The sequence below is a fragment of the Geospiza fortis genome, unplaced genomic scaffold (genome assembly GCF_000277835.1).
Source record: "Geospiza fortis unplaced genomic scaffold, GeoFor_1.0 scaffold81, whole genome shotgun sequence".
Classification (NCBI taxonomy): Eukaryota; Metazoa; Chordata; class Aves; order Passeriformes; family Thraupidae; genus Geospiza; species Geospiza fortis.
In genome coordinates this window covers 6234589-6259894 of record NW_005054318.1, presented here as the reverse complement: position 1 = coordinate 6259894, position 25306 = coordinate 6234589, and the positions used below count along the sequence as shown (strand labels likewise).

Below are 25306 nucleotides of genomic sequence, written 5' to 3'. Positions count from 1 at the left end.
AGCTCAACCTAATACACTACCTCATAACAACCCTTCTTTCCAGTCATTTCACAGATTTCAAAATGAACAGACTAAGATTAAGACCAACATTTTCCATTTTACGTCATGACTACCATTTTATTTTACTATACTTTTTTCCAGACTATGAAATGCTTTTCTACATTACCTATTGTTTCAGGATAGAAAAAATCTCTTAGCACAAGCCAGTTTCACAGTTGCTTTCTACTTTACCAAAAACATGTTAGGGAAGGGTTGTATTGAACAGGATGAACTGTCTTCTAGTCTTCTAGAAAAGACAGCCTCATCATATGATCTTCAAGACAACACTTGAGGCAGCACCTATACAGAATGACCTAATACTGCCAATCAGAAGACATGAAAACATTCTAAAAGAAATCAAAATCTTGCACTCTACTGGAAATATGTTCTATTAGTGTCAAAATGCCAAACACAAATATAATAAGAATTGCATCATTTTATTCATAGCTTTTACCACACTAGCCAAAAATCTGTACAGAAGGTCTTACTGTCACTCTAACAGCATCCACAAACTATTTGAATGACAGCTGACTATACAGAACACTGGCCCTAAAGGTATGAAATATAAGATGTGGACAGGTAGGTTTGTATTCCTACCATATAAAGACCCAGAAGAGAAAAAAAGACAATCAGCAGATCCCAAATGGATAAAATGTAAGTCTCAGATTAATAAAATTGTTCTGAAAGTCTGTGATCATAGAGCTAAGTGTGGAGAGTATACCACAGGGGAAACCTCCCACACTTTTAAAGTGAAAAATGACAGACTGTAAAGACAGGTATCTGATGGTCATAACATCTTGTACAGAACTAGTGAGAGCACCCTGTCAGAGACTGGCAGAAAATACCTACCTATTTCAGATAAATGCTTTTCCTGTCTGTGAGTGAACTGAACACAACTTTGACCAATTCAGCCATTTAGAAGCAGCTCATCTGGGCACCTATGATCAAAGCATGTTCATCCCTAATTCACATTCTAGAACTATTCCAAACAAATATCCAGAAAGAAATAAAGAGGATGAACCAAGGTATTAAAAAACTGCTTTGACTTGTATTTCCTTCAGTACAAGCTCCCTCTACAGATTTGTTTCACCAAATAACCAGAGCATTAAATGAAAACATGTAAACGAATTGGATTTGTTGCCTTAATCAGTGATTATGTTGTTTCAGGGTTAACCACTCAGGAAAAACTAGTTTTTCTCAGGTCTTGTAAAACTATTTTTTTTCTAAATCCAAGAAGAAAAAATTTTAAGGATAAGCATTTTTGATGCATATTCAAAACAAAAAGATGCCAATAAACAGTAATTAAACTAGACTAGTGTCCAAAAAAAAGGGAAAACAAAATCAATTAAAGAAATTAAAGAATGTATGAAAGGCAAGCAATGACTGGTTTAGCTGAAAAGCCACATGATTTTAAGACGATGAAATTCATATTTCTAACAATAGGGACAGCCATATGTCCAAAGTAGGTATTGTATGAGAAACCAGAACCCTTATACTATTGGAGAAACTGAATCATTGAGTAGGCAAGAAATACTTGCTCTTGAAGCATTTCCAGTTTATAACTCCAACAGCCCTGAACTAGGGGAGTGCTAGGATATCAAATTATTTTCCAAAACCACCTGAAAAGAAGCCAGAGAGGCTCCAGGATTTATTTTTCCTTTAAGAGCTTAATATCTTCACTACACCAAAAGTACATTGCTTCTAGCCTCAACAGGGAGTGTTCTGCCAAGACTGCAGGAAAGTAAAAAAAATCCAGAACACAGAATATTACACTCAATTAATTACATGCTTAATTGCTCTCTTCTTTTAACAGCCTAATGAATAGAGCAAGTTTCAGTTTCAGTATGTTCATGTAGCCCAAAGTTTCAAGTCCAATAAATGAGACAGGACTGATTTGCAACATCTGTGCTAAGATCAGACAAGATTGTGTAACCAGAAGTAAACACTCAGAGTAAAACCTATGGCCCTTGCTCTCCACCCAGAGCACCTTCTGTACAACCTGCAAACAGAGCCTTGTATGTTATGGAACATGACAGCCTCAATTAAGCTTAGAGAGAATCTGACTCAGACCCCCGGTCAGGGGACCACCATGTGTCAATGGAACTTCTGCTCTCTTCACTTCTTTGGCCAGGACCTGCTTGCACTATTGAATCAACTTATGTTTCTGAGTCAGTAGTCTAAAAACTATCCCAAGGCACACACAACTTTCATTTCAACCTTCTCGAGGCACACATCAAAGTGATGAACCAGGAAGCCAGCTGGCAAGAAGCAGGTTCCAAATGTTTGCATAAACTGCAAGTTAGCTATTAAACTAATGGCAAACAGCCCAATTCCAGTCAGGAATTCAGAGGCACTTGCCCTCATTAAATCCCAGCAAAATAAAACAAAAACAAAGTCTCTAAGCTAAGCCACTAATGTTACCTATGTAACACAAACATTTCATTTCAAGGGTTAGATTAATTTGCTTTTTGGTCACTCTGTACCTATATGAGGTATCTTGCCATTGAAAATCAAACCTGCCTGTCCTTTCTAGAAAATAAAAAAAATCACCTTGTACTTCCTCTACTTACAGCTTTGCACACAAAAGAAAAAACTGCAGTGATTGTTTTACTTCTTTATAAGAAATGCAATGTTCTCAGACATTCCTCGTCTCAACTGTCACATTCCTAGTCTCAACTGTCATACCCACCCTGACGAAACTTCTGCAGGAAAAGCTGATGTGCGCCATTTCTTTTACAAGCAATATTATGATACTCACTGTCAAAACACTTATAATCCTGAAGTTCAAGAGCAATTTTTTGGGTTTGAAATGGAAATTTAGCTTTGGCATTAACAATGGAGAGAATGGGCACATGTACATAGATAATTCAGTCAGACATGAGCTCAGCCAGAGCACATTCCAAGCTGGCCGGACATGAGCCAGCTCCAGTTCACCAGTCATGAGCTGGGTTAGCACAGCACTGTGCCCACACCAATAAAACCTGCTGAGAGGCTGGGCATGCTGGGCTGGGCACAGTCCTGCACTGTCTGGCCAACTCCAATCATGGACAGTGCATGCTGGGTCTGTTTGCACCCTTGTATGCACATACTGCTCTGCATGTCCCACTGCTGTGAATTCTTTTCTCCTTACATAGAACACAACACCGTACATTTGGGATTTGAAGTATCCTTCTTGATCACAGCCATGGCAATTCCTTATATCTGTTCCAATGAGCATTTAAAACAAGACAATAATTATTAGAACTATAGGCCAATGACAGGCACGGGCAATTGAATGGATTTTATTTACATAAGTGTCCTTTGCACTTAGTAGCATTTTCCCCAGGCATCTATTCTGTTGCAGAATTCAACAAGACTTGTAACTCAGTTCCTGTCAACATCTCAAAAGACACATTTTTAGTACTATTCAAGTCTACCTTAAAGAAACAAAGAGAAAATTAAGTTACTCATTAAAAATTGTGAATCCTAATTCTTAGGAAAAGATAGGAAAATGACACCATGAAAAGAGATCAAGTAATACAGTTCTTTAAAGTTTTGCTCCAAAGACCCACGTAACTAAACTTAACTTTGTCTGTGCAAAGAAATTAGTAAGTCTTCCAAGGATGGAAAAAACACATGTATTAATCATCTACTGACAGAGAAACCAAAGGACAGGTGTGCTACTCTGAGCTCAAATAACTAGTCTGGAAGATCAAGGAATAAAACTGTAACATGAATGTGCTAATAACATTAAGTTTTCCTTAATAAAAAAAGCCCTGGAGCAGTTGAAGGCTGACACAAGTCCTCCATTTCATATTTTCATCATTTAAAAGGTAGATTAAAAAATAAACAAAACAGCCAACAAAAACGGATTTAGTGAGGTACATACTTGATTTTTAGGAAATGTAGTAAAACACCCTTCAATTATGCAACACTGGCTGCGCCAGCCCCTTCTGTCTTGCTTGTAAAAAGGCACAGGGTAAAAAAATCAGACCAGAGTGTGAGATTTCTGTCTCTATTTCAAAGTAACTTCTTCTCACTGCTATTTAACTTTTCTATTGTCTGAAGTAAGTATTACATGTTTTGGAATGAACTACAGATTGTCAACTGAAAAAAGTAACAATAGTATTTCAGGTATGTTCAACAACCTTCAAACTCAAAGCCACTGACACAAACTGGAGAAGTTTAGCTTATTTGAAAAGCCAATTTAAGCTGGGCAGTAGCCTTTAAAATAAATTTTAAATCTTCATGTATACAACAATATTTTAAATATAGAAGTCATATTTGCATTTATGCTTTTTATTCATCATTTGGGTCCGTCCGTATACTTATGTCACTGTGAGTGTAAAATCCATAAAAAGGGACTATCCAAACAAGTTTGGGCAGACTCAGGTAACAAAAATAAGGGGATGGTCACACAGGAAGATGGTTTAGGGAAAGATTTATGTTAATCTTCACTGGAATAGCCTACACGTTGCAAAAATACTAGATAGTATTAGTCAGTATTTAAGTTTGCAATATTGTCTCTAGGTATGATCTAAGATCTAATACGGAGTGCTTATAATTCTTAACTAAAAATTACTTGTCTGACTTCAGAAACACGAACTCAGTACTCACACAGGATTCTATGAGAGATTTTTGAGAGAGCAAAAAGTATTTTTCATTTTGATTTAAAATCTGTGCAAGAATACTTAAAATAATGCTAGCTTGAACAAGTTCTAACAAACATTCATCACTGGTGACAATCAAGACAATGAAATAACTTTTTGGCTAAGTTGGATGTGAACTGTTCACGTGCTATAGCTGTCAGGTTCATGTAATATGCACACCTGCATAAAACATAATCTCAGTGCACAATTTTCAGAGAGAAGCTGAACCTTACCTTTGGTGACAGATGGAATGCTTTCTGAATCTGGATTATTTAAATTGACTCATCAGATTTCAAAAATATGTGAGTTTGTGTTCCCTAATCCATTAATTAAAAGAGACGATAGAGGAAAAAAATGCTTGGGGAGCTACTCTCTCAACTTTACAAAGCACAAGGTAAATGGAAAGAAAGTGTTCATCTTCTAAATACAGCTAATATTTTGTCATCGATAAAAAATATTTGTTGTCTCCCTTTGTCACTCAAAGCATGGAACAGTGCAGTTAACAAAATGTGAGTTGGGTAGAGCTGAATTACAGAAACAGGCAATTCACATCCAAAGAACAACCTGACATAACTCATGTATAAAATGCCACATCTCTTTAAATGCAAAAACCTAATAATGTAAGTAAATGTATCAGACTACAGAATTGTTTAGAGGGATATACTATTGTGTTTAGACACAAAAATACAACATGTATATATATTCTATTCCACAAAGAGAAATGCAAACTCATGAATCTCTATCCTGAACATAATCAAGATCATACACAGTAGATATGGCAGTGGGGGATGACCAGAAATGAACTGAAAAAGATTAAATTTAAATTAATTTAAAATCTATTAACTAAATGAAGACTTTTTGGCTCACTTAAAAAATAGTAAAATATATATTTCAATATTAATAAATTTTATAGTTTGTCCAAAATGTGAAAAAAGAAGTTATGTATTTTTAGAATTTGGTCAGCTATTCTGCATGTGAAATTTACATAGGTATCCTACTATTTATCTTCTATCAGAACAAGAAAACCTCTAGAGAACACACTGTAGAAGCTAAACCAAGAGTGAAATTCAGGTGTAATTTTCTGTACGATTCCCTGACACCAGAAGGCTTGCTGCTAAGTCTCCCTAAAACCAATCTGCAGAGATAAAACATGCAGTTAAACCTACAGTTAAGCCTTTCAAGTGGAAAGCTTATCCTGTGAAAAGCTGCATTTGAAGGGCATTGAGCAGAAGCTACAGTCAAGAGCTGTACCTGAAGTCACACAGTATCACTTTGTCAGAACAAAGAATATTTACTGCTATGACTATGTCACTGTACACCACATATTAAAGACGCTAATAAAATATTTCACAACAAAGCAAAATTATTATCTTGAAAAACTTAGCTCCTATTTTTCATCAGCTATCAAAAAAAGCTCCACCTGAATTTTCTGCAGCCACTAACCAGTTTTGAAACTGGTAGCAAAAAGCAAATTACAGGCTGTTTTTTAAGCAATTCAACGTGTTACATTAATAAATTATGGTTATAACCTAAATTTACTTTATTGTGACAACTCAGACAATGTAGATATGAATTTCAACTGAAATACCTGAATGGCACCAAACAATTATGTCTTTAGGAGCAATATCAGCAACAACTTGTATTACTTACTGGTATATAATAGATATTCATTTTAGGGGCTTCATTGGCAGTCATTAGCATTCCTAAAAAGAGATTTCCACATTTAAAAATATTGATCAGAAGAGGATAATACTATTTTTAAAAAAAAGCTCATAAAGTACATATTCTTGGCTTGCAATGGACATTAATCAAGATCTGTAATAAACTGTTGCATCAAATACCACAGAAAGAAAGGTGTAGTATCAGCCTAATTAACAAAGCTTAATTTTCTATATATTCATTCCCTTTTGTCTTCTATCTTAATTGTTCAGCACCACTTTAAGCAACACTAAGCCCTGACAAGTGCAGGCTGCCAACTTTCGTAACAAATGTGAACAGTTCATCCCTTAATACTGTTTAGAACAAGTCCAGTTAGAATTGCAGTTAAAAACTACATTGGACATAAAATTGCATTATTAATACATTGGTATTAGTACATGTGGTTATTTGTTTGGTTTTTTTTCACACACACCTCAAAAGAGCCATAAATCATAACATGGTTTACACCTTCATTCATATTTCATCTGGGGAAATAAATACAACAGCAGCTTCGCAACCCAAAACGAGATATAGGATACTGTGGCTTCAAAAGGAGTAATACTAGTCCTATAACTAAGCAGGGCAAATGTAGAATTTGAAGTATCTATGAATATACCCAAGAAACACCACAAATAAGGGGTTTACACACTCTCAATGTAAAAAAAAAATACTGTAGGAATACTAAAATCTGTGGAAAATCTCCTACTGCCACCAGAATTCTTGTAAATTCAAAATGAAGAACACTCTCAATCTCCTTCTACATAAAAGAGTAATAAGAACATTTGCCATATATTTTTATGTTTATCTCAATTCAGTCTTTCCAAAATAGCCGATCAACAGGTAATACAAAAGATTGATTATGAAGAAGAAAAGTGCCATCAAATTAGATAAAATTCTGATCTGAAAGAATTGTAACATATGCCACTGAGACTATGAATAATTGGGTCAATTACTACACACCCAGAGGGCAGAAATTTAATTTACACCCAAGTAGAGGAATGCAATTACCATGGGTGGAGTAATCCTTCCTACCTAATCCTTTTATTATAAATACACAATGCAGCTGGACTTATAATGCCAGAAAAAAGGGGGCTTGCTTTCCCAGCAAAGCAAGATATTTGTGAAAGCTTAGTCAGCAAATAGACTAAAAAACTATGCCTGGAAAGGTTTGCAGGCAATTTAAGGAAAAAGCAAGAATTTACAGCATATGCTTGAATAATACACAGAGTACTCCAGTATAGAGTACAAGATACATGCTCCCCTAACAGCACACTCACTACTATTTTATAAGACAAAGCATCTTTCCATTGACTGAATAGGAATTGTTAGGAATAAAGACAGAAATTAATTCTGCAGATGCTTCAAAGACGACAGTGAAGTAAAACCTCCTCTTTGAGAGTCTTCCACCAATAATTAAAGGAGGACAAAACCAGACTTCTGAACAGTATATGAGTGCATACTACAAGGGAAATAGAAGAATGAAGGTGAACAACTCTTAAAAGAGAAGTCTATTCCATGCTTTTTTATTGCTTTAGCTTGTTAGTTTTAATAATTTTTTATGGGAAGAGAAACCACACCCTAACAAACTACATAACAGCCTAGTTTGATTACTGTAGAAAGGAAATAAAGGAGAGGCTGTTTTCAGTACTAAGACCGTCTCTGGAAAATGGTCTGCAATACAGTATCATGAATGTAAAAGAATAAAAATGGGAGTATGAAGTGAGAGTATGTAGGAGCAGCAGTTTTAGAAAATGCAGATTTTTATCTTTTAATTTTTCTTACGCTAATTGGACACAGATTTCTATCACTGGAGATACTGTCAAGCTTCATTTATACTCTACAACTTAAATTGACTAAAGGCTAAAAGGACTCAGTAAGTAAATCTTTTTCCCCTTGCCCCATTCTGTTCATTTGTGACCAGAGGAAGATACTCAACTATTAAGAGATCCACTGAAATTTGTCATCATGTAGTTTGGTCAAAGATATACAAGGGTTTGCTTCCCAGGAAAGGTACTAATACTGAAGCTGGTTGGTAAAATAGTTTAAGTAAAAATGCTTAGCTATGACAAAATACCACAAAAAAAACCCAGTTCACAGTATACTGATCTTGAGTTTACAGTAACTGATAGAATTATAGAACCATAGAACAGTTTGGTTTGGATGAGATTCCCATGGGCTCAATTCTCAAGCTTGTCCAAGTATGCCTGGATGGCATCACATCCTTCAGCCTGGGGTCATCTGCCATTTGCTGAGACAGCTCAATCCCACTGTCTGTGTCACTGATGAAGATACTAAATAAAGCTTGTCCCAATACAGAGCCCTAAGGGAAACCACCTGTCACTGATTTCCACTTGGACATTGAACTGTTGACCACTACACCTTCTGGATGAGACTATCCAACCAATTCCTCATCCCCTGAATAGTCCATCCATCAAATCCTTATCTCTCCAATAAAAGTGAAAATGGAGTTTTTGCCTTTCTGAGCAGCAGTGACACATGAAGTGTTAAAACACAAGCTAGGCAAAGATCTCCTGGCTTTCCTGTGCCATGCCTCTAGAGGGGCTATGACAATGCTGGGGCACCAGTAAGAGCACTGAGCCAAACCATACTGATACTGAATCATGTTATATTTCCACCTTTCCACAACTGCAAACCCATTTTACTGAAAGCATTTCCTTATTTTCAGATCTTCAGTCATGATTATTTCTTAAACTCTGAACAAACATGAGGTGGTTCTAAGGCATCTCAAATGAATTTTATGTATTTATGATGACTATGTGATGCACCACCTCTTACCCTCATTCTCTCAGTTTCAACAGCAACATGCTCTACTTTTTACCCACTGTCTCCATGTAAAAAATACAACCCAGTTTTCTTCCCACAACAAGTTCTTACCAAAACCATCCACCTGTCCCCCACAGACAAGAGCAAAAGTAGCACTAAAATAAGCAGATGTGGGACATACAACTGGACTGCACAATCTAGATCTCAGTCACAGACTCGTGAAAAGCAATGTCCAATAGCAACATCAGGGAGATGTGCGCATTCAATTCTTTGTGCTACAAGATTTGTCTTGCAGAGTCTCATGAAAATCATTTCTGCAAAAGCACACAAGTCATGTTCACATACCACAAAGGCTGCAGAGCATCCACAGCTGAGTAATGCCCATCCTTGACATATTCAAACTCAACTTGACCTGAGCAATCTGATCAGACTTCAAAGCTGGATCTAACTTCAAGCAGGCCCTGTTTTGAGTAGGAAATATACAACTCCCAGGGGTACCTACCAACCTAAATTACACTATGATTCTACATTGACAAATAATTTTCTTCTGTTCCACTCCCTGTGGTGAGCTCTTTATTGATGCTGTGGGGATGTTAATTTGCTGCTGAGCTCTCTTTTAGATGCAACCAATAAGCTCACAGGTGAAACCTTGGTGAAAGGCTGAAAATCAGCCACTCCAACAATCTCTCTCTGCAGCCACCATGGATGAGGGTTTATCCATCTCCAGGGTGCACAGTCCACCCTGTCACCATGCAGTAATTCTCAAATACACCCACATGAACTCCTACATTCAACCAGGGCACATGGCATGTATTCTGCTCATAAGGTCAAAAATGCCCACCATCTTATCAAGGAAGTGTATTTAAGTGCTCATCTTATCCCAAAAAGAAAAAAAAAAAAAAAAGAAAAAAGGAAAAGAAAAACCTTCAACCCATTCTTAACTGAAGTTGGCAGAAACGACAGATAAGTTTTAACTTGCCAGAAATCTCACACTCACTTATCTACAATCTTAAATTTGAGCTGCTAGTATGAATCAAAGTCCAAGTTGCTTTGTCTTTACTGCTACCTCTCTCTAAGAGAATAGCAGCTTGCAACTCAGGCATTGTCTGTTTCCAGACTTTTGCTCTGTGCCATCCTAGCGGCCCTAACTTATTTCATCCTTTTTAGTACTGCTTTCTAAAAAGGAAGTAGGTATCACACCATACTAAAAGCAACTCATATTATGCAAGAAAATTAAGTCCAGTTGCAATCTGAAGTACAACCAAAGCATATATGCACATACAACCATCACTTTATAAAATATTTTACTCATAAATTAAGTTCTGGAAATCTTGGCTAAAAGCGATCCTCAGTTTTGATCTCTGAACATAACAGTATGAGATTCAACAAATCTGAAAAAAATCACAAAAACCATGCAAATTTATGCACTTAGGAATCTACACTTAAAACCAAAGTAACAAACCTAAGGGATGGCACAATTTAAGCACTGTATTTAAATCAAGGAAAGATCAAATTCTTGAAACACTTGACAAAAAAGTGTAAATTTGCTGTAAAGAGGTTTTTCCTACCTCTAGGAAGCAAGCTCTAACTCATCTGGGATTTAGTCAAGACAATAGGCCAAAACGTCTATTCTTATAAAATGAGTCACTTCAGATATTTGAAGGAGTAAAAGAGGCCAATCACTCAATTGACAGCACAGCAGCTTCTAACTGCAAAGAGGCTCCTATATGATACAGATGCAGAGGAAACAAGGACACTAACTGACAAATAACCCTTATTCTAAGTTCTCCCATAAGGAGGAAAGTAGACCTAAATTGTATCACCTAAACAAAGACCACACCTTGGGTTAACAAGCTTTTCCTTTTGAATTTAGCAAGACATTAATATACTTAACATACCTGAATTTGGATAAAGGCAGACATCATTTATATCATGTTCTGGCTCCATTGAAGTAAATATCTTTCCCTGAAATTGTAGGAAGAAAATAAATCATAAAGAATTCCAAACAATATAATTAAATTCAGTAAATCTAAACATTAATAATAGCTACTAGAGAAGCTAAGAAACATGATGGAATAAAGATGGAACAGATTTTGTAGAACAATAAGATGTTATTAATATCTGAACGTAACACAAGGAAGACAGTATTGTCTTTTATCTCTGATTCAATCTCTTACAAGGAAGGGCAGCCTACTGGTAATTGAAGACACAGCAATGTACAGTGGCACCTCTAATTTCTCAGCTTACACTTCTGTATTGAAAATATATGTCAGATTTACTTTATTTTATGCAAAAGTTCTGGGCACACTGTCAGTGTAACCCTCACTTTATTTAATTATGAATGTAGCAGTTTTAAGTAACTTTACTTTGCTAAGTATGATTAGCTGAGAAAATGGATTAGGAGTAGAATTTGAATCTGGAGCTTGGTTCTTCCACTTGTACTAATGTCTACATGAAATGAAATATAGCTCAGCACTTTATTTAGAAACTCAGTATTAAAGAGGTCTTGATATAAAATAAAAGCATTAAGAGCATAGAGTGGTATCTAGCTTAGAGCAGAATTGAAGTTATAAAGGTTACTTAAGAAAGAGGTAAAAGCAGGAAACAATGTTCTGAAAATAATAATTGGAACACAGTCTGAAAAACCCAGACAAAATACAGGTGCTCTTATAAGCCAACACACAAAACAGCCAGTAAAGGAAGAGTCTCTAACAACTGGACCACATAATCTGAAGCATGAGACTACATGCCTACACAATTCTAAATGAGGGACAGGAACAAGGTAAATTATGATCCTGTTCGTCTTTTTTTTTTTTTTCCTTCCCTGCAGCAATCCCACCTACCTTTCTGGGCCCTTCCTTTCCCTCCCAGTTACATGCTGTTACCCCACCCACCTCTGGTCTCTCCCTGATGATTAAGAGGAGTCCTCCTCCACCCTGGCCTCAGCAGACAAAAGCCTGGTGCTCCCCACCCCAAGGCACGTCTCAGCATGGGGCTATTCTGGTATCAAAGCCATATGCTCTCCACCCGCAGTCTGCCTCTGCACTTGGTTCTGGGCCAGAGGTAGTCAGGAACCAGCATCTGGGACAGATGGAGCCAGCTGGAACATACTCTAGGAAAGAGTCCAAAGCTATCTTTGCCTTCCAGCGGTGAGAAGCCCTCCCTTTTCCCACCAGAGGCCACCTGACAAACCTTACAGAGCTTCATTCTCAAAGAGGGAAATATACGTACCTAGAGAGGCCACTGCAGATGTTTTAAATAATAACCAATAATTTATTTGTTCTTTCAAACAGTAACAATTAACTGCAGAGGAGCTTACAAAAAACTACTTGTGATCACAGAAAAAATAAAAGAGGCTGTTGAAAGTTCATGAGGCAGCACAACAATACTGAAGTGACTGCCTGATATAATTAGGGAAAAAAGCCTCTACTACAACTCTCTTTATGTTTCACTATAAAGTTAGAAAAGCATAGATGGAGCATGTTTTTTAGAAGGAACACAATGACTACAGACATCCCCTCAAACCAAAACAAGTTACAATAGTGTTACTATGAATCTCTGGGGTAACAAAATATGCTGCCCCATAGAGCCATAGTAAGGTTCATTGACAGAAAGATAAGAAAGAGGACAGGATGATATAATGAAAAGAGTGAAAGAGAGTGAAAGAGTGAAAATTAGAGATTACAATTTCACTTAGAGGTGCAAAGGGCAAGGATAAAGACATTGCTCATTGCAACATAATCCCCTAATACAGGGTTATTAAAACACACTGTTATTTGGCTCCCTGCATAGTATCTGCTTCAGTATCCAAATAGGATCCTGTGAAAATAAGCAGTACCTGATTTTACTAGGTCTTTAATTAACTGATCTACCTTTGAAATTAACCCTACTTTGAGCAGGGAATTAGAATGAACATGTTTTCTCTGGTGAAAAAACCTAACTGGATGTATTCAAGAACATAGTGAGAAATATACAAACCAAGGCAATGGCTATGATAGTACTTTTTATGTTTAAATCCTTCTCCTGAAAGAAGCCTCTTGGCCAGACATGTACAAACACCTAAAAACCCCCTGAGACTACATCTTTATACCTGACAGGCTATTGAATAACTTCCCAGATGCTGATTTACTCAGACAGGACAAAATGCTATGTAAATTAAGAGACATTAAAACCTCAACTTCTTACACTGAATTTCAGCTTAATTAATTAAGCTGCACAAAAAACACTCAAAAACAACAAGCCAAAATAAAATCCCCCAAAACTCCCAACCCAAGTAAAGTAAAAATTTAAAAATCTGAATGCAGTAACATAAAACTACTTACTGTATCTTTGTTCCACATTTTTATGATTCGAGAATCCGCAGAGATAATTAAATCCAACTGATGCTGAAACTGAATGGATTTAATAGGCAGGCCATAGTGGTGATCTTTGACTATTAATGGATTACTAGACCGAAGATCATATAATAGGACCTTGAAGAATAAGAAATAAATTAAATTTATAATATTGTAAGACCATGAGGAAGTCATGCCCATCAGATCTTCACTAAACTTTAGCTAAACTTGAAATTTTACTTACATAAGCAGGATTTACATAAAATAAATAATTTTGAATTCTGAAAACAACTTATGAAGTGAGCCCAGTTTATTCTAACCTGGTATTTTAACATCAGCATGCTTCCATCTAGAAAAATTAATGAATTTAAGACCTAATCATCTTTCTAAATACTTTTTAATTTCTATTGAAAATAAAACAAAACTTTTTTTGTTTTCAATACTCTTAGTGTTTCATAATTAATAATATTTCACTTTCAGATTCCTGTGTGGTTGTTACATGATTTAAATTTTGAGACTCCCTTCCAGATTCAGTGAATATAACTTTCCCTCTGTGAAACACCACAGAATGTAATTTTTTATGTCAAGGAAAGTAGAGAGTATGGACCCTGTCTTCCAGAAATTTGTATTTTATCTCCAAAATTTCCTATGGAACTTGAGAAAGTTAAATCTTTCATATGTAAAGTGTGAATAACAATAATCTTTGGGAAAAATAATATTATCAGTTTATTTAATCAGAAACACCATCTGCAATAAAATTTGTCTGACTTGTACACTAACATAGCAAATACAATTCTCACACACATATCTGTTCTTGAAGAAGCTACAGTTTTCTAAACGCATGAAAATACTGATGATGGCAGGAAACAATCCCCACACTTCCCTTTAAAAATATGATGGCAACAACAAATGAATTTAAATTAGTCTTCATATCAAGATAAGACAGTAAAAATAACAGTTGAAAGACAACAATTTCTGGTTTTCTAGACTTTAAGACGAAGGAGATCACATATGTTGCACTGAGATGGTACTCATAGCCCCAAAAAGCAGCAACTTCCCCACACACTTGACTCAAGTCATAAGTCAACTGCAAATTTGCAGTTGTAGAGTATGTAGGTTATGATGATTTAAAGTGGTACCTACAAAATTCTGAAGAGTACAAGCATTTGATAAAATTACATTGCAGTTTGACTATTACTACTCTATACCTGTAATTTATGGCCTCCTAAATACTTGCAGTAATAGATATATATTGCACTCAATGTATTGATAGACATGGATTGGGAATTTCAAGAGCAGGATCTCCTAAGAACTGTGGTACATGAAGTCAAATCTACCTGCCCAGTAGATGTTCCAACAGCCATATTCAAAGCCCCATCAAATTTCAGTGCTGAAATGGATGGCAAACCTTCTATCCTGCAAAGCACAATGCTTACAGTTAGGCATACTTTCAATAAAGCCTGTAAATAATTTTTTTAATGTTAAAAAATAGCTAAGCTAATTCTTAGCTAACTAAAATAATTCACAGGTATCACTCAGAAATACTACTTCAAAAAGCTGCACTGTTTACATTCACAATGTGTATTTGTATACAAAAATAGCCACTACTACTTAGATCAGTGTCTAAGATAACTGCTTTGTGACTAAGAAAATCCTTTATTCACACTAGCAATGACAAGAGAATAGGCAGGTCATTTTAAAGCAAAGCGGGATTTATTTCTAAAACAACCAAAACTTCAGAAAAATCCAGTGAAAAGGTAGCCTTTACTCACTCTGTGTCTGCTGTCACACTGCTTAATGCACAGTCCAACAGCCCAACTCGATTTCTAGTTCTAGGATCCCAGCATTCCACTTTTCCCTAAACAGTTTAGAAAATATGGTTCAAGCTTATGCAGCAGATACTGGTAGTCTGAAAACATTTAAATAAAATTATGAATTATCTAATCTAAGGAATAATTAACAAAATTTCCTAGGCTGACATGAGTTGTTCTAATAATGACATACAGGGTGCACACATTTCATTTGTAGTTTTTTTCAATGCAATCTAAATGAAAATCACTAACACTAATTTTCTTAAGATTAATAGGGTACACATGCCAGCTAGTTTCTACAGATGGCTACACTGCAAAATGAGAGAACATTATTTTTGCTCCCGTCTGCAAAATCTCAAGTGCTCAGCAACCAAGTAACTCCAATATTTTATCTGCACTGTGCTCTGAAAAGTCATCTTTAACATTATCTATATCTACCATAGCAAATGAGACCAATTAAATTAATTAGGTTCACGATTTCTTCTTTTCCTCCTGCAAATTAATATCAAAATGAAACAAACACTACTGCCCTTTTCATAAAAGGAATGCAAACATTTACCTCAGCCGTCCCCATAGCAAACAAGAAGTGGACAGGATTTATGTCACAGGCATTACTCTCTCTACAACAGAAAAAGGAGCAAGTTTAATGACCTCTGAACAATTTAACACATTAACAACTAATAAGATTTCTGCAATCATGTACACTATTGTTCAGCCTGGAAAAGCAAAAATTGGACGGAGGGAGGGACAAATGGCAACGGCTTCCCATACTTAAGGGGAACTTACTAAAAATTTGGAGGCAGAGACAGTGCTGATTACTTCAAACAGGTAAGGTTCCAACTGGATGTAAGGATAATATTTTTATGCTGTAAGGACAATTAAGCACGGGAATGTGTTAATCATAGAGGCTGAGAAATTTCCATCTTTGGAATTTCCAAGACTCCCCTGAGAAAATTCACCTGAATTCATGAGACTGTGCCCTGAACAGGAGCCTGGGCTCTGAGTCTCTCTGCGTTCCTCTGCCTATATCCACCACCTACCACCAAGCCCTGCCACACCACTCTGCTCCACTATATTCTTAAACAACTCAACAGGACTCGAAGAAATCGCCTCAAGGTGCGCCAGGCTCAGATTGGATACCAGGAAAAATTTCTTCCCTGAAAGGGGCTGCCAAGCACTGGAACAGGCTGCCCAGGGTAAGTGGTTCAATCACCATCCCTGGAGATAATGAAAAGACATGCAGATGAGGCATTTGGGGATATAGTCTAGTGGTGGACTTGGCAGTGTTGAGTTAATGGTTGGGCTTGATGATCTTAGAGGTCTTTTCCAACCTAAATGAATCTCTGATTCTAATTATGTCAAAAGATCCTTATGAATACTTATGTTCTACAGCTTACATCTCCAACATGTTCTGTCTGACCAATGGTCTCCTGTCTCTCACCCAAGTATTCTGTTTCTCAGCAGGGCACCCAAGAGCCCTGTATTGCGACAACAATTCTTCCAAAGTACAAATATTTCGTTCTTTCTACACTACTTATCCCAGCACTTTTCAACTTCTTCCATTCAAAGCTCTCTATCTCTGATTCTGTAACTCATCCAATTCCCTCACCTCAAAATCTTCCCACAACTCAAGTCTCATCTCTCTAATCCAGATTTTACTTTACACCCTTACCTCTCCCATTCCAGGATTTCCCCTTTTTTTCCCTCCTGTTGCTCAGTTTTTTATTGTGCCTTCCCAAATACTTCTTCATCCATTAAGCTATTCTGCCCACCAGCTGTTGCCCACCAACAAGCCACTCTATCTAGTGAAGTCTGTTCTTCTCATCTGCCTCTCCCCACATGAAAAAAGCTCAGTTCCTACTCTGGTAGGGTTTTCAAAAGAATCAGACACATGCTGGAGATATAAAAATTCTCTTTGGGCTACTTCAAGAGCAGAAGGACAAAGACATGTCTGGGAAAGTACATACCCTGTGGGTAGATCTCTATATGATGGCTAAATTGAGTAATAATGGCAAAGTTTCAATGAAATGTTCTCAAGATCAAGTTATATAATACCTATTTAGTCCATATTAAGCAATTTTAAAACATCCACAAAAGAAAATTCAATTAAACATAAAAACTAGAACAAAAAAATTAGAGAACATAAAATGAAATGAGACTCAAACTCAGCATATATTCATTTTCAACTGTGCAAAGCATTTGGGCAGCTTTCAGTACTGGTGGTGAGCATGCTAGAAGTCTGCTTCCACCTGGTGGAAAGAAGAAAGAGGTCATGCATTACACAGAACTTACGAAGCTTCGGTTTGCAGGGAGTTGAGAAATCTTCCTTGTTCCAGATTTAGCCTGTACACTTCAGAACTACAAAAGAAAAACCCAAAATTACTCTTGTGTCTAACAAATACTGAAAAACATGGCTGTAAATTTAGAGGCATTGTAAAGATTTTTATTCACAGTCTAATTTTGCCAAATATACAATTTTCAGAATTCACAATTTGCAACAACACAAATATATACTTCAGTGTTCAAAATACAGAGAAAAATGTGCATGTTCACCATTTATTTATTATACTTCAATATCCTACCAATTACTATTTTTCCAGGCAAAAGATACATTAACTCATTTCTCAGGACCTTTTAATTTCCTGTGATTTAAGTTACATCTTGAATTTCTACTTACTTTGTTTGAAACCCTAAGGATCTAATTTTATTTTTACCGTGTCTTTTCAGAAACCCAATTATGTGATTTAACTCACACTTCGCAGCAATAAAAGACCAACCGGGATAGGAAAAGTTATTTAATTTTCCTTACTTAAATGCTAAACACTTTTTAAAACAATACACTGACCTGCAGGTTTTAATACAAATTTGCAAATACATGATATACATGGTTTAAGAATAAAAAAAAAAAAAGCTTAAAAATAGCATGGGAAACTGAATTAATTTTAATCTTCCCACATTTTCTACCCCTCACCATTTCCCTTATTAATTTGGAAGGAATTGCCACTTTTTCCACTTTTTAGCTTCTCTAATATTTTAATGTTCATTTTATTACTGGAAAACACTGCTAACAAAACTGAAACAAAATATTCCACTTAATACCTTGCTCCTACGAAATACAGGTCACATGATGGGTAGTGGTAAGAGAAATCTCTACCAAATTTTGGTATTCTTGTCTTGTAGTAATGGCCATGTTGTGAATGAAACTCCACAAATCTGCCACACTGCAAGAAGACAATCTGAAAATAAAACAGAAAGCACTGAAATATACAGAAACAGACAAGTATCTCCCCAACTTGTCTTTCAGCACAAACTTCAGTGATTTTTTTTCAAACTCATGAAAGCTTATCACAACTTATTCAAACAATTTCCACTAAAATGATAGAATCAACTAGCGCTTCATCATTCTCACTAGCCACAGCAGGGTTTTGTTAATAAACATTATATGAATATTCACAAGAGTAAATGAGACACCCTGAAAGTGACTCTGCAGTCAGAAGCAGCACAGTTATCTCACACTCTGCTGCACCAAAATTAATGTTTCTACTTCCTTCAAGACACTGCAGTTAGTGATTTCTTCCAGGTACAAAGCTGTGCAGACACCAGTACATTCACATGGACTAGGCACATGAGCTACACATCCTGATGCACAGCAGCATTCCAGTAAATGACACCAGTGATCCTTCTACATTTTTGTTCTTTGCCAACTGAATAAGAACATTGTTTCTTTCTGAAACTTAGACAAACATCTCTGTCCCGGAGAAACCTACAGGGAGGCATAACTAGAGAGCTCAATCTACCCCAGTAAATAAAAGAGGCCAGGTCCTGCTGTTACGCTCCTTATGGCAGGTTAACATGGCACATACCCACAGGAAGGGATTCTTCCCCCCCCAGAGACAGGATCACCCCCATCACCTGCTGCACTCATGCTGCACCTCAAACTATGGCACCGAGCAATGGAGGAACAGCTGGCCTGGCCCAAACTCATGCCATGCATGATAATCACAGTCAAACCTTTGGTCTCTGAGCCTCATGCCTATTTAGCTTGGATTAGAGAAGGGATACTTTAGTTTAGCCTGTGTAGTACATGCATCTTCTAAAAACAGTACATAGCAAATATCTAAAATTTTCTACTGCTGTATTACATTGTTGCAATGCAAATAAGGATGAGAAACTCAGGGAAGTGAGGTTAACTTAAACATTAAACTTAACTTTAAAGTAAGTTTTATTTAAAGTTACTTTAAATCTGTCGTCTTTATAAATCTGTATAATTGTCTTACCGCTAATAATTTTCTATTTAAACACAAATTTCTACAATATTGGACTTGAATATATTCACGTTCTCTTTCATTAGTAGTGGATAGAGGTCACTGTAAATCATGTTTGTCTTTCTTCTTACTAAATTAATTGTGGTCACCACCAGAAAACTACAACCTAAAGCACTGACACTGATGTGTGTCAAAAATATTATGTGGAAATACAGGTCTCCTGGCAGGAGGCTGTGGGAAAAAATATACTACACTCTCTCCCAAGTCTAAAACTTATTCCAAGTCTAAGACTTTTAAGCCTAAAACTCAGAAAGGCACAGAAATGTAACTGGCTTTATGGGTACTAATCTGTATGAAAGAAAAAAGGTGCTCTCACTGTGAAAATGCAAATAAGCCTCAAAGGTTTTTCTCTCCAACAGCCTTACAGGGATGGCAGGAACAGATTTGGAGAGACACTATTTTTCCTGGCTATGAAAGGATGCTGAGAAAACCAAGAGGGCTACCAAGACTGACAAGGGACAGAATCCAGGACAAAAAAATATCCCTCTTTCCAATAGCAACAGTAAAAACTCAAGATTTTCCTGGGCAGGAACTAAAAATTCTTTATGACAATGTAGAGCAGAATTGCAACAATTTATTCAATAAATCTTTGGAACCACCATGCCTGTAGATTTTGACAGAACTGTTCAAGCATTAAAATGACATTTTAAAGACCCATTCCAATTGATACTTCTATGATTCTAAAAATTTCACGTGTAATTTCTCGAATATCGTTCCCTCTTTCTAACATGTCCACAACACTACGACAGCCACTTGAAGTTTATTTTTCTTTCTGATGATTTCTTAAGTTTTAGTAAAATAAAATTGAAAACATAAAGATTTCATGAAGCGGAAAAAGTAGGGCTTTAGTCTGAAATATAGCACCCATTTCAGCTGAAAACACACACACCTTTCAGTTCATAACCAGTCAGAAACATTTGGGAAGACAGCATGTTCCTCAGTCTCCCAAATGACTATTTGGTATGTAGAGCCAGAAACATTTCCCACCAGACAGACAAGTGGGAAGCTACTGTGAAGTATCAGCCATTACCTTCTGCTACTTGAATTCATGCACTTCCTTGGAAATCTCACAGGAAAAATGCAAAAAAGCTACAAGGCTAGATGATCATGTCTCTGATCAAAGAGCAGTATTTATTAAAACAAACCTATACCTGAAATGGTAAGGTCTTTTCACAGAAAAAAAGCGTTAAATAAACACTTGGGTGATTCCTTCAGGTACAGCACTTCATTTAAAAATAAAACTAAAGAAAAAAGATATTACTTCTCTCCACAATTTTTGCTTCATATGCTCATCGTCATGTCTATAACAACACTGACAAATCAGGTGGTTAACTTACTCATAGCTACCTCACCTTTCAAAAACATTGTATGTGTGCATCACTTGGCACAAGGGATTGTGACTAAGTGTTAGCTCAGAAAGAATAGTTAATTCCATTTTTCACATTATTTTCCTTGTAGGATAGATCACTATTTGAGGTTTTTCTCTTCAACAGACAAAAGACTTTAAAAGTTGTAAAGTATAGCACAAAGACACAAAGAAAACAAACAAAATTTTAAGGGCGCAAAAATGTTTACCCTGCTTGCTGTTTTTAAAAAAAACATTTTTCTTCCAAAAGCTGTGTTGATTGACTGCCTTTACTATATATGAAAACGCATTTTAATATACATACTAAACAATTTTTTTATTTATACACTGAAAACTATGAAACATACCTTTGAGTAATCATCTGATAAAATCTCAAACGTAACCACTAGAGGAGAGAGCAAGAGAATTTTGAGTCAACTAAGCAAGCAAAGTTATTTGCAAACATTGGCATAATCCTGAAAACATTTAAACTCATTCTAATCTTTAGTCATGTAAGTACTCCCCACAGGTGTCACTGCATAATGCAGGCATTAATCTTTAGCAAGATCTCTAATTATGTAACTTGATTTGCAAAACAATAAGTAGTTTTCTAAAACTTTAGAAACACATGAAGCATCCTGTAATCTTTTTATTGCTCTTGTATACTTAACATGTTCCTCAACACAATGCTCAACCATGTAGTTTATCGGTGTGGGACATGTCTAATCAAATGGTTTTCAGTAAATATGTGGTCCAGGGAGCTTTGGTAATCCATCAAAGATGATAAAAAATTACGAGTTTGGACATATATGCATAAACTTGCACACGCAGTCCTTCCAAGGGGTAAGCACTTTCACAAAAGAAGGCTCAAAAAAAAATCACTAGTGTGAAAGCTACTACACACATTGAACACTACCATATTGAACTTTGCCTAGTTTTAATTGAGCTGAGTTGGGAACATTAGGGAGTAGCTGCTTCAGCTAAATTAGTTCTATTTAAATGAGATAACTCATTTAAAGTTACCTGAAGTGACTCTATGCTAGACTTCAAATTAAACATACTTCTGCAGTCTACCAAGAAGCCAGTTCAAAAAAATTTACTTTAATTAGCAGCAAGCATTTATAATTACAGTGACTTCTACTCTTTTAAAGAGGGTTTCACTCTTGCCATACCTTCCTCTCCCCAGCCTCTCTGAAACCCTGCCTAACAGTGTACCTTCACCCTACATGACTTCTTGTAGTCCTGAGGCAGAGAGCACAAAAACACCCCCGTGCTCTTATTACAATCTTTATTTCTCGCATCACTTTCACACACATCAAAGTTTGACCAGTTCAATTCTTCTGTAATGAATGTGCTCATGTTCTCATTGTTTTGGTCACCCCTATATCCCAGCTTTCAGTCATCAGTCTTCAAACAGAAAAACCTGAAATAACAACCCTCCCACCGCCCTCCCCCCGCCCCGCAAAAAAACCCCAAAAAACAAAAAACCAAAAACCAACTAAACAAACAAAATAACCTTCTAATTCCTGAAATTTAAGCACCCTAAAAGCTCAGAGCTGTAGCAGCTCCTGCCCTGCTGTAACTGCCAGCTGATTGTCCCTTTCCCATTGTCTAGATGGCTCCTTATTTTCCTCACCACAGTTGTTCTCCCACCAAATTAGTAGCAAATAAGGTGCAATTAGGGCCTTGGCCATGCTACCATCTACCCTAAGTATTTGTTTCCAGAAAACATACAGAAAACCAAACCAGCAAACAAACAAACCAACACTCCCCTCCCCCCGGAAATTCTCTTTACTGTGTAACTCACCTACTGAGCTGGGCTCCAGAGAGAATACAGAGCAACCCACAGTGCATTCTCCTACCTTACTGCTTCACAGAACAGGTAAGAAGGGAGATCTTGCCACCACCCAGCCATTGAACCTTTGTCACACTCACCAAACAGAACACAGACTTCAGCCACATTCACCCTCTGAGCCCCAGACTTTCTGGCTCAAGGTAGATTTTACATCCCTGACACCTTCTTTTCCAGGCAAGGAAAGAACTTTGAAATCAGAATAAAGGGGAAAATTCAGGGATGAAGAGTAGATGGTTTTACTCTAGATTCCTGTGTTCCCCTGAAGTTCATTCTGTCTCCTCAGCACAGGGAGCAGAATTTCTGCTGGAGTCCAACCTGAATTATGTATGACAGACATGTACTAACATGCACTATTATGTACTAACAGCCATGGCTTATACTAACCTTCAGAATCTAAACATCTTTCAAATTTCTGGGATAACTGATAGGTATCAAAACAGCGGACCCTGGGCTTGTAGGTGCCTGAAAGAGTAATTAGATGTTTGATTAAATAAAAAGTTAAACAAAAAGATAACACAAAAGCATTTTTTTCAAGTATAATGTCTTAGATATATAGGCTTTACTGTGTTTCTACTATAAGTCTTCTGACCTTCCCAAAGCCTCTGTGACTGGAAGAACATACCTCTTAGTAACACAACCTTACAGCCTGGTTTCTGTAAGCACCCTACTAGTATGCAGGTTCTTCAAGCTACCAGATACATGGTACAGAATCTAGTAAAACCTTCCAGTAAATCTAAAAGAGCAAGGCTCTTTATGTTATTAACATCTACTAAAGTATTCATGTTTGCATCCCATTTTGACAGTCACAAAATGCAGATTATCCTCCTCCTATAAAACAATACTCAAACAATGATGTTCAGGAGTTATTTAACATACATACACTAAAAGTAATTCAGAACTTAGCATATAACTGCATTATAGACTGATTTGTTTTATTAATTTTTTATTTGTATTATAAACTCCGGCAGCAGGGGAGTTGGATTAGATGATCTTCATAAGTGCCTTCCAACCCAAACCATTCTATGATTCTAAGAATGTATGTATTCTAAAGAGAAGTGTTCCACAGCACCACTCTCAAGACAGCTGTTCTATCACATGTTAAGAGTATGCTTCCAGCAGAAAGTCCAGTTCCACACTTTAAAACAAACTCTTTAACAATTCTACCTGAAACACTCAGTCACTCTGCACCCAAGATTACCTAGCACTTTTGGCCTCTGTTAGAGAGACTGCTTGTTAACTCACCAACTGCCATAATATACTGTCCATCTCTTGATACCTTAATCTTTGTGCTAATAGTGGGCATTTCAAAGTCTTGAATAAGTTCAATTCTTCTACGGATATCTGTAAAGAAAAAAAAATTGTAGAATCAGCACAATTCTATCAGTTTAAAAAACTGTAACAGTTTCCTAAAGAAGCATGTTGAGTTAATTGAGTGCAGGGAATATCCTTTACGGATATTGCAACTACCACATGATTAGCAGTTTAACACAGTCTGCTAACCCTGAGAAGCAGACTACCCCGTGAAAAATAAATTAGTACTGCAAGACAACTGCGTAACGAATCATTATACAACACAGTAGCAAATACTCATTGCACTCTTTCACAATTAAGGCCTTGTACATAAGGTATTCCATACCCCATTACCTCTATGCATTTTTTTCTTGGTTAAGTTTCTTGTATAACACTCCCTGTGAATCCAAATAGCCTTTTTTATTTTGTGTAAGAAGCTTAGGCTAAAATGATACAGTCCTGCTCTCTAAGATTAGCATAGCATCACAAAGAAGTTTATGGTCTGATTTTAATGTAAGGGACAGCATGGAATTCATCCATCATGTTTCTGTTACAATCCACAACCCAAATATTTAATGTCTAGAATTTAAAACACCACTGGTTATACAGTGTTCACGTGAAGCTATACCAGAAGTCAAAATAACTATCTGTAGTTTAATTCTGTAGTTTTTATATTATGACTTAGGGATAACTTCTGCATATCAGTCAGTGAGGAGTCTCCTCTGGGCCTGCATGTTATGTATGTGGAGTAGCCGAGTGCGAGGGGAAAACTCACCCACATCTTTCTTCTGTAAAGCTCTTTTCTTCCTGTCAGAGAGCCACTGCAAGCAAAGGTATACATCAGTCTTGAGCTCATTATTCATACAGGAACCCGAGAATCAAAGTTTACCCAACCATTTGAAACATAAGACATTTAGGCCGCTAATTCTTTTATTTTCTTGATTATCTTCCAATTTCCCTTCCACTGATAAGTTTAACCATTCCACACCAAGAAAACGTACAAGGTCGTGCTGCTTACGGGTTTGTGGACCAGCACCGCTATAGCCAGAGGTTCACTCATTTAAACTGCATATCTACACTCATTTAAACTGCTTATCTAATATAAGAAACACTCAAAGCTGTTTCCCGGTAACGATCCCAACACAAGAGCACATGGACCGGGGCAGGTCAGCCAGGCCGGGCCGGGGCTCGGCCCCC

The 25306-nt window shown here is 36.7% G+C and overlaps 1 protein-coding gene across 1 annotated transcript in view; it reads right to left on the bottom strand.

Annotated features, from left to right (window-relative positions):
• Positions 1-24972, bottom strand: part of NOL10 (nucleolar protein 10) — a 48534-nt gene extending 23562 nt beyond the window's left edge. The window contains exons 1-12 of the mRNA XM_005420318.2: positions 24885-24972; positions 24062-24160; positions 23204-23281; positions 21333-21370; positions 18394-18530; positions 17587-17652; positions 15854-15914; positions 15256-15341; positions 14821-14899; positions 13472-13621; positions 11048-11114; positions 6318-6370 (exon numbers count right to left, since the gene is read on the bottom strand). Of these exons, the coding sequence (XP_005420375.1) occupies positions 6318-6370; positions 11048-11114; positions 13472-13621; positions 14821-14899; positions 15256-15341; positions 15854-15914; positions 17587-17652; positions 18394-18530; positions 21333-21370; positions 23204-23281; positions 24062-24160; positions 24885-24972 (1002 nt within the window). The remainder of the gene's footprint in view (positions 1-6317; positions 6371-11047; positions 11115-13471; positions 13622-14820; positions 14900-15255; positions 15342-15853; positions 15915-17586; positions 17653-18393; positions 18531-21332; positions 21371-23203; positions 23282-24061; positions 24161-24884) is intronic.
• Between the last annotated feature and the right edge of the window lie 334 nt (positions 24973-25306).